The 10,291-nt window shown below is 34.8% G+C and overlaps 3 protein-coding genes across 4 annotated transcripts; 2 read left to right on the top strand and 1 right to left on the bottom strand.

Annotated features, from left to right (window-relative positions):
• Nucleotides 1–2,587: 2,587 nt before the first annotated feature.
• On the bottom strand, nucleotides 2,588–6,540 carry LOC103833529 (ubiquitin-like-specific protease ESD4). 2 transcript variants are annotated; one of them, XM_009109619.3, is made up of 9 exons: nucleotides 5,519–6,540; nucleotides 5,018–5,097; nucleotides 4,861–4,954; nucleotides 4,677–4,775; nucleotides 4,308–4,397; nucleotides 4,089–4,208; nucleotides 3,678–3,781; nucleotides 3,144–3,216; nucleotides 2,588–2,976 (listed from the first exon to the last, which is right to left on the bottom strand). In XM_009109619.3, the coding sequence occupies exons 1-9, from the start codon at nucleotides 6,302–6,304 to the stop codon at nucleotides 2,914–2,916; spliced, it is 1,509 nt and encodes a 502-aa protein (XP_009107867.2). In that variant the 5' UTR covers nucleotides 6,305–6,540; the 3' UTR covers nucleotides 2,588–2,913. The 2 variants fall into 2 exon arrangements, with proteins under 2 accessions (XP_009107867.2, XP_009107868.2); XM_009109620.3 differs by having other exon boundaries at nucleotides 5,018–5,094.
• A 181-nt stretch (nucleotides 6,541–6,721) lies between these two features.
• LOC103833528 (TOG array regulator of axonemal microtubules protein 1) lies at nucleotides 6,722–8,195 on the top strand. The gene is made up of 5 exons (XM_009109618.3): nucleotides 6,722–6,980; nucleotides 7,065–7,171; nucleotides 7,243–7,381; nucleotides 7,470–7,664; nucleotides 7,744–8,195. The coding sequence occupies exons 1-5, from the start codon at nucleotides 6,786–6,788 to the stop codon at nucleotides 7,984–7,986; spliced, it is 879 nt and encodes a 292-aa protein (XP_009107866.1). The 5' UTR covers nucleotides 6,722–6,785; the 3' UTR covers nucleotides 7,987–8,195.
• Nucleotides 8,196–8,952: 757 nt separating this feature from the next.
• LOC103833527 (heat shock factor-binding protein) lies at nucleotides 8,953–10,174 on the top strand. Its single transcript, XM_009109616.3, has 5 exons — nucleotides 8,953–9,167; nucleotides 9,390–9,446; nucleotides 9,527–9,550; nucleotides 9,654–9,696; nucleotides 9,839–10,174. Exons 1-5 carry the CDS (start codon nucleotides 9,165–9,167, stop codon nucleotides 9,973–9,975), a joined length of 264 nt encoding a protein of 87 aa, XP_009107864.1. The 5' UTR covers nucleotides 8,953–9,164; the 3' UTR covers nucleotides 9,976–10,174.
• Nucleotides 10,175–10,291: the final 117 nt, after the last annotated feature.

The raw sequence follows: 10,291 nt of genomic DNA, 5'->3' as shown, positions 1-10,291 counted from the left end.
GGACGCATACAAGATCAAGATCCAAAAATCTTGGATCGCTCTAAACTTCATTCATAATTTATTTTCAATAAAGTCATCTTTTATTTTATCTGTTAAGAGAAATACCATTTTTATCTACTACAAAATAGTCATACTAGAAATCTATATCCATATATTCAAATAATTTTTTTATTGTTTACATTAGTTTATTTAATGTATAACTTTTCTAAATAATTATAAGGATATTAATAATGAATCCATTTTAACTATAAATTTAAATTTTAGTTTTAGGAATAACAAAATCTGTTGAGAAAAATCTAACAAAATCTTTTTAAAAATTTAAATATTCTTTTAATTAATGCACTGATTAATTTCGCTGTTAGTAGTATAATATTATTATAAATTAATTTTTATTATAAAAAAATTATGAAATTATATGTTAATTTTATAAATTTTATAAGTATATTCTACATTATATTAAAATAGAAGTAATTAATGAATTACATATTAAAATTATGTTTTTTATGCAAACATATTAAAATTATGTTGAATTGGTAAACCAATATATTTTGAAAAATATTTTCATTAAGATAAATAAATAAAATATCATTCACCGTTTAAAGTGACTAAAATATCATTCATCTTTTAAATGATTAATATTCATAAATTATGTAATAATTTTTACAAAAAATAAAATTGTTAACATATGTTAAATTTTAATATTTAGAACTATATATCATCTATTAAGTTATTTTTAAAATGACAGCAATATATTATCATAAATTATTATATACAAAATAATATAAAATTTTATATCTATAAATGAAATGGTACCCGCACGGATGTGCAGATTAAAATTTAGTTTTCTTGTTAAAGAAGCAGCAACATTTACTATGCGTCATTGTTCAAAACACCCTTACTAAAACTCAAACTGATCATTTCTATGTGTAGAGGTTGATTCTTTGTGTATGGGAAAATTCTAATTTTACTTCAAATTTTATACTACTTTTTAAATTTACATTTATACGATAAATATTTAATAAATATTTATATAAGTTTATAAATCCAGTCTCACTTCCTAAATACTAAATCATAAACAATGATCAATAAACCATAAACTCAAATATTAAAATATCTTTAATTGATTGTATTTCTACAAATTAATATCCAGTTAATGTATTTCAAACAAATTCTCAAATTGTGTAGGTTCATTTGCATAAAAATTGTAGCAAGTCTTAGCTGAAGAGGTTTTTTTTTTCTTGCTAATCACCACAGTATATAAAACAAAAGACGAAGAGAACACGAACAAGTACATGAACTATTATTATTGTCAACAGAACAAGCTACAAGCTTCAAATAAGTACATGGCCCTTTTTCTCACCCAAAAAAATCTTCCAAAAGATAACAGAATCATGAAGACTAATGAGTTTCCATCAATAGCTGTAAGATACAAACAGAGTGTAAAAGCTTATCAGAACTGCTTAAGGGTATCAGCAATGGTGATACTCAAAGCATAAATTCTTAGAAATAGTAGTTATGATTTTTTTTTCCAAATTTAAAAAAAAACTAACTAATCGCGGATCGCCACGTGTCAGTGGAGGGCCCGCGAATAGTTAAGAAGCTCAGCAAATTGAATCTTTAGAGCATCAGCATTGAGGGTTCAACGCCCATGTTCACACCATACCCCAAAAAAAATATTATAATATTCCCATTTTTATGAACTCACTCCTTGCAGGTTCGCTGGGATGAACTCGGTTCATCACTGTAACGCAGGCTCCACGCCACGTGGTAGCCCGCGATTGGTCCGTTTATTTTTATTTAAAAAGAAAATCAAACGAAAAAATAAAAAAAAATAATAAAAAATTAAAGTTATGATCCTCCCTCAAGATTCAGTAATGCAGATGCTCTTAGCTAGGGAGTTTAAGAGCTTTTGTTGGCACAAAAACATAGATGAAGTGGGACCCACATAATTTTATAATAATTTTTTTTTAAGAATTTGTGCTAAAGATCATTGTTGCAAATGGTCTAATCTACTTGGGTGATTTGAAACTGACAGGGTTCGGAAGAAATTTAAATTTTACCATAAGTTTAATACTACTTTTTAATTTTATCCTTAAAAATTAACAATTTTTATAAATACTTTAAATTTGTGATAAAATTGATTAATTTAACCCTCTTAAATCATTTATAAATGTTTAAAAACAAATTATAATACATTTATAGAATTTTATAAATCCAATTTCACCTCTTAAATACTATGCCCTAAATAACAATTACTAAACCCTAATATTAGGATTTTTTTATTGAATGTATTTTTGAAAAGTGATAGTTAGCTCAGGGTATTTTAAACAATTTATTTTCTCTTGCGAGAAGGCTTCTGATTGTCTGTCCTTTTGTTGTATTTCGTGTCGTCTACTACAACTTAATTGATTATGAAATGTGACTTAAGTTTTTTATACTAACAGTTATGAACTTTCAGTTAACACAACCTGCTGATTTGCACATGGAAAACATTCGCTGTCAAAGAGTTATAATAGTTGATTTGTGATTAATGGAATTAGCTACCGAACATGGACATGTAGTTAAGATTAACTACTAACACAAGAAATAAACTGAACCGGATTTGCTGTCTTACCGATTTCATTAAACATGTCACGACGAAACTGAGAGCATATAGAGGGTAAACAAATAGACCAGTTGAGAACAACTAATCATATTTAGTTAGACTAACCAAATCCAACAGGCTCCAACTACAATTTTAGCCAAAATATAATACAACAAAATACAAAAGGAAAAAGAGCTTTGAGCCTGGCCCAGTGTTTACCTCTGCTTCTGAGGTTGAGCGCTTCACTGCCTAAACAATCTATAGCCTGAACAAATCAACAATGGAAAGCAAAATAGCACTACTACTAAAAAGGCATAGCCCGACCAGTTTTAGTCAGCTCGTAGTTTCAGAATCTCCTTAGCCGTTCTTAGCCGGAAATATGGCATATGTTCCTGTAAGTATTACAACCAAGACAAAATAATTTATTGTATCAAATCTTAGAACATGCAAAGAATATAAACTGCACATACTAATTCCATAACAAATTCCAGACAACTAGTTTACTCTTGTTAAATACAATCCCTTGGAGCATTGAGGGATTTGGATTCTGATAGCTTACCTGGCTGAAACATAGCCCCAGACCTCTACTGAAAAAGTCTATGTACTTGAGCATAAACATTCCACAGTCATACCTGAAGAATATACAATATTGCAAAAGAAGAAAAAAACATAGAGTTAGTATAGAACTAAAACAGAGAGCTAAGAGCATAAGGACATAGACTTTTGATAGAATCCAGCCACTCGGATTGTGACTAATTAGTGGATTTTTGGCTGTTAGTTATTCCCGAAAGAACCTAATATTAGAATATATGCTTGTGATCCAACACCACCATCAAGAAAATTATATTTTAGCTACATCCCAGCAGCAAACTAGGAAAGTCATTTTTTTCTCTAGTGAACAGTTATGCTTGTTAATTTGTTATAATCAAAATTCATGTTAAGTAAATGTCTCTTTTATCAATCTCAAACCAGGTCTATACTTTTAACTAAACCATATTCCACAATGGTAAACAATTAGCTGATTCTGCAACGAGTACTTTCAAACAAGATTGTTCCTTTCACATATATAGCAAGTTCAAGGGTAGTTACGTACCCATTTTGTTGTTGGGGAATGCCTTCAACAAATTCCATTTCCCACGAACTAACATCAATGTCTTTTCCACTTTTTTCTTTAGCTTCATCTCCCAAGTATTTTGACTGAAGCGCACACACATATCACTTATCAGGATATTTTGACACTAGTGTTTGATATATAAAAAGCAATAACGGATTCTAGAATCTCCAAACTGTCTACGGACAGAATTTAGAATCAAGAATTTATGGTCTGTACTGTGACAGACTGCTTCATTTTATATGAGTATTATAAATGAGATGTATTCGGAAGACCACAAGGACAAAGAATAGTAAGTTCATTAACTACAAAGCATCTCATATCCTTCTAATGACTCTAGTTCGTCAAGAAAAGACTAAATAAAAAGAACGAGAGTTGGAAACTAAATTATACCAGAACACTTAAAATCTTCGAATCAACTCCATTTAGTGAATCGAGATACAAGAACTTGCGATCCCTGTTGTTAATAACTGCTAAGGTCCAATGTACACCCCGGTGGATGGGAACAAATATCTGCACAAGGAAAAGACTGGTTAAACATTAGCTAAACTGGACTAAACTTGTAAAATTAAGAAAATAAATCTAAAAGTTCAGGTTTCTCGACAAACTTACCATGTCACAGTCAGTAAGGGCATATCCCAACTTTTTCTGCGTAGTCCATCTCCTAACAGCTTTAAAATTATACCCAGAGTCGCTTACCAGCTGAAGGAAAGCAATCAGAGAAAGAAAAACGTAAGTCCGCGAGGATTCATCAACATACAAAAAAAAGCGACAGCTTGTGTTTGGTGCTCATCGCCATTCATTTTATACAGAAGCCAGAGACAAATGAGTAACACAGGGGACAAACGAGGCAAGCTAAATCTCTTAAACACAGTGCTTATAATTTCTCTGGAAACCAAACAGCAGCTAAACAAACGAACTGACACGAGGGGTAAAAAGATCCTTACTACGAATCATGTGAGCACAGAAAAGAAAACAAACCTTTTTATAGAAAAAGGTATTGAAGAAATGACACTTCAAATAATTTTTGGGCTCTCTAGTTTCTCTTTCTTTGAGTAGTTCAAGGTAGACATTGATAACCTAAGAACCAGAAAAGGAACACATCAAACGTAAAATATGTTAAGTCTTAATTATACAAAATATTAGCATAAGGAACCAGTAGAACCTCGTCATTTAGCCATGCAGATGGTGTAAGGCATTGTAGAACTTCTCCAGTAATATCAATGTTTGAACTTTCATGCGTCACCAAGACCTTTCTCCTGAGAAAAGATACACATTTGGTCACTCAAACATGCTAGAAGCCTCTTACAGAACCACCATACCTGTTTCTCCCAGAAAAGACACAGTAGACTTCAGCTTCCTCCTCCTTTGTGAGTGGTATAAAGGGTTCATGAGGTACCTTCTTCAGATCAATACCACAAGAATACAAAAAAAAAAGAGTTAACAGCAAGAACTTGGTACGAGGAATCTTCTTATAAAACATAATAAGGATCTTCTCTGACTGGGTGGCTTATAAGCTTTAACTGCAGTTTTATTGGAAATGAGGCAAACAAGCATTGTACTATTTTCCAGGCTATACTACAGGACTGTGGACAATAACATCATATGCATTTTATAGAGCATGAATCCAAATGTAGCAATGAGACAAACAAGCATCGTATATTATATGATCTTTCTCAAAGTAAGAACCATTACTACTTCCAGTACATACTACTATAGGCAATAAAAACATATGCAATTTATAGAGAATCAATCCAAATGGAGCAAGGACATTAACCATCTCCAATTCAAGCAAGAAAAAAAACACCGAAAGGGATATATACCTTGAGAGGCTTCTCCAGAGGCTTTGGACGAGACTTACGAAGCTGTGACAAGCGCTTCTCATTAAACAAAATCTCAAAACCCAAAGCTTCCAACTTGGAGTTCCGCCTCTCAGCACTATGCATAAGCTTTCTATAGGCTTCGAGGCTGGAAGCATCTGTGGTCTCCTCTCTACCCAAAGACAAGGAATCAAGCATCGTACTAGTCTCACCAACTCCAAACTTGTTAACATCTGAAGGAGTCTGAATATTCTCCTCCTCATCATCATCATCATCATCATCATCATCATCATCACAATCAACAACTTCAACCTTCTTCTTATTGTTATCATCATCCTTTACTAATTTCTCCTCATCACAATCAATAACTTCAATGACTGAATCTTGAGAAACTGCTTCTTCTTCTTCTTCCTCCAAATCGATAAACTCTTTATCTTTGGTAAGGAACCTGAAGGCATTCAAAGCCGATCTCTTGGCGTTATCATACTCGCGAGTGAAAAGCTCCCCCTTCTCGCAGCAATCGTTAGGCTTAGCCGTGGGTGATCCTCCGTATATAAGGTTCGCTCTGCTAGGAGCGTGGATTGCTCGTCTAAGTGGAGTTTTGGCGTCGGGATACCTCGAAATCCTCGAAGATGGCTTGTTGGGATCCTGAGACATGGTTCCGAAGGAGAATCTGCGTTTCTTCGGAGCTTGGAAGTAGGGCGAATGTCGGCGGAATTGGGCGGTGGAAGGGTGGTTGGAGTATAAGGAATCTTCGCTGCGCTTGCGATTGATGGCGACGGCGCTCATTTAGAGAGTCGATCACTGAACCCTAGAGATTGGGAGATCGACGAAAGGAGAGGAACCATAAGAGTAGAGAACGTGAGTCAAATTAGGGTTCTGCAGAAAACAAGGAAGAAGAGAAGAGAGCAGAATGATTTTTCTATTTCGGCACGAGACCAAGGTTAGTGATACAACAGAAGAAGAATCCACTAATCATGTATACTAAATTCATCCTGGTTACATGGACCTGTTTTTTTTTAACAACATAGACTTGTTTTCTGGAATAAAAGCTGTGTACAAAACACCGTCGTTTTCCGTTTCGAGATGAGCGAACCGAAAAATTCCATCTGCAATCAAGTTCACATAACCGAACCAACGAATGTGACCGTTGGAGCCAAACCAACCCAACGGCTAGCTTTTATCTTTATATCAATCCTTAAACCCCACCATAGAGATTCCCACATAACAATTTTCAAATCACAATCTTTCTCTCTCTAAACTTCCATCAATGGCGCTGAGGAACATCGAAAACGCTCTTCCGATCTTGCAAGAACGACCTAAGAAGCTTCCAAAACTATCAAAGAACCCTGAGATTTGTCTGAACGACGAAAACAACAACATCGTACCTCCGCCTGAATCAACCATCGACTACGTCGCTTCCGAAAACCTCAAACCGTTTCCAGATCCAGAGTCCTCTGTTCAGGTCAGATTCTAACCCGAAATCTAGAGTAGTTTGGTTTGGATGATGATCATATACTCAATCTAGTTGTTGTTAAATCTTCTGAAGAGGTTACTTGAAGAATTAGCATCAAAGGATTGGATCAAAGTGTGTGAATCACTCAACAACACAAGGAGATTCGCTGTTCATCACTCGTTTCTGTTGCTACCCATTCTGTAAGTTTCTTTTCATCATCTGTGATTGTTCCAGATTAGACTAGGGGTGTTGATGATTTGAAACTGTGCAGAGAGAAGCTTATGGTTGTGATGGTGAAAGCGATGAAGAACCCTAGAAGCGCCTTGTGCAAGACTTCGATTATGGCTTGTTCTGATATCTTCATTGCCTTTGGAGAAAAGTTAACTCTTTTGAAAACTATGGACGATCTGGTAACCTTTTTTCTTATTTTAAGTTGTTTATTAAGTATGATCTGATTTAGGTAAGAGCTAAATACTTAATCTCAAACCGAAAAAACAGTTATTACAGCTGCTAATGAAAGCTTCACAAGACAAGAAGTTTGTTTGTGAAGAAGCAGACAAAGCGCTGAACACGATGGTGAACTCGGTGTCTCGTTTGTCTCTTCTGCGTAAGCTCAAGACTTATGTCCGACACAGTAACCCTCGCGTCAGGGCCAAGGCTGCCGTGTCTACTTCAAACTGTGTGTCTAAAATGGTATTTTTTCTAATTTTTGAAAAATGTGTGTTTATTAATAGTTCTCGAATTTGTTATTAATTATCTGTATGTATATTAGGAGGTGAATGAAATGGAAGAGTTCGGGATGGTTGTGATTGCGCAAATGGCTGCGGATTTGTTGAATGATAAGTTACCAGAGGCAAGGGAAGCTGCGAGGAGTATGGTGAACTCTGTTTACGAGAAATTCACATGGAATGAAGAGGAAGAAGGAAACAAGCAAGAAGCATGGCAGAGGTTTTGTGAGAAGAATCTAACAGGGCTCAATGCACAAGCCATGATCAAGATCGTCTCATCTCAATAAAGTTTTCTGAAGAAGAAACATCTTGTCTCTACGATTGATTCATTATGATGTCACATGATTGTAATAACAATCTATTCAGTTTCTTCCATTCCTATTATAATCCTCCGTTGTTGATCTGAATGCCTCTTCTTTAATGCAATAGTATTGCTTTTATTTTGTGAATGTCTTCTATTATGCGCCTTGCTTCAAAAGCTTTGAAATATTTGGTTTGAGGTGGTTTTATGATGACATTTGCACGAGTACTTGTTGTCCTACAATTAGCATATTAGCAAGTAGTAAGTAATATTTTGATATCACACGGTTTCTGTTGGTCTTATTATGCGTGCAGTCTTTATATATCCTGAAGGCGACTCCTAATTTAGATCTTGAGTTTTGAGGTGGTTATTTACTGAACGAAATTGAGACACACTGTGTTTATTAGTAATCTAATGGAACGGAAAGGTGAGAGATGCTTCTTTTACGCTCAGGACGCTGCTCATAATACATAGGAGGGGTTAATGTATTGCTCTATACATTGATTGATAGGCCAGTGTCCACACTCCCTGGAAGTGGATATGTCTAGCTCCATCATGTGATGGGAAAAACATATGGAGAGCATGGGGTTTGCCCATGTGTAACTGTGGAATTCTAGTTAACGTCTCTCTATTCAAAAACCAGAACCGCTTAATAAATACCCTTAAACTTACAATGTATTGACTGAGGATTCTAGCATCATGAAAAGGGTTAGTTTGTCTTCAAATGATTACTCTTGAAGAAAAAGCGGGTGCTCGACTGTGTTGATCATGGTGTACGTGCTAACCCAGGACATGCTTCTCATTCACTATAATTTGGAGCAGAAGAAAAGGCATTTTTACCAACATAGTGGATCAATAAATTTTCGGTACAGATTTCATTTTGAACCGGTTAAAACTAAACCAAATATGTAAATCCCAATACCACCAAAACGTTGGATACAGATTTTGAAATTTGAATACACAAACACAAATCCAATCATAACGATAATAAAGTATAGGGGTACTTTGGACTTTTTGCACACAGCAGTTTGTTTGTTTGTTTGTTTGTATTTCCAAGTTAATTCAAACACACACCGCTCATCCTCCGTCGTCCGTCTCCTCATCGCGCTTCTCGCTGAATCCAACTTCTCTGAACAGACAGACAGACAAAAAGAAAACCCTAAAATGGTATGTACGATACGATGCGATTTCCTTAAATTTCAAAATCGAATTGTTCTTCAGATCTGTCGATTAGAATTTCACGAAAAAAATCCTCTCAGATGTTATTGTATCCACGGATTATTAGGTTTTCTTGATACACATACAGTCATTATTTTTGTAACCATGAACGGTTTCTTCATTCCTCCTCCTTTCTGGATTAATTTAATGGTTCTTTGATGGGGGTGACAGGATGGGCATGATTCTGAGGATTCTTCTAAGCAGAGCACTGCTGATATGACTGCTTTCGTGAGTAGTTGTTTTAACATGTTCAACCTCAGAATATCATTTGATCTTTGTTACTGAATCCTTTGAATTTTTATACGCAGGTCCAAAATCTTCTGCAGCAGATGGTTGGGTTTCTTTTAGCTTCTGTTGCTCTCTTATTAGGTCTTGTAGTTACAACAGCTTCTGACTTAAAAGTTTTTTTTTTTTTGGTCTCATTGTGTGTTTCAGCAAACCAGGTTCCAAACGATGTCCGACTCCATCATCACAAAGAATATCCCTTTCCATCAGTCTATGATTTAAATGTTTCATCCTTGAATATAAATGTCTATATTCTATAGATATATAGTACCACATGTTTCTGTTATATGTTCTCATTTTAAATCGTAATCTCCTTGACAATTTTGATGGTTCACTCGACGACATGGGAGGCAGAATCAATGAGCTGGAGCAAAGCATCAATGACCTAAGAGCAGAGATGGGAGTAGAAGGCACTCCTCCTCCTCCCTCCAAATCAGGCGATGAACCCAAAACACCCGCTGATTCCACTTGAAAAACTAATGTCATGATCCTCTTTTGTTATGGATGCATCTGCTGAAAAACCTATGAAATTTGTTAACAGTTGTGTTACTTTTTTAAAAGACATGAATATCTTGTTGGAGTTCATCACATAGATTCTATTTGATGATGTGGTGGTACATTACACTTATTCTGCTTTTATGATTTGCTTTTCTATGTTAGTTTTGAGATAACTGACAAGTCTCTAACGCTTGAAGGATTGGTATCTTGCTTTCCCATTGTTCTATACTGTTAAATTTTTAATTTTTCCTGGTTTTGAATATTATCTCTTATGAAGTAAAATATAGGAG

The sequence above is a fragment of the Brassica rapa genome, chromosome A08 (genome assembly GCF_000309985.2).
Source record: "Brassica rapa cultivar Chiifu-401-42 chromosome A08, CAAS_Brap_v3.01, whole genome shotgun sequence".
NCBI classification, from domain to species: Eukaryota; Viridiplantae; Streptophyta; class Magnoliopsida; order Brassicales; family Brassicaceae; genus Brassica; species Brassica rapa.
This window is presented reverse-complemented; position numbering and strand designations above follow the sequence as displayed.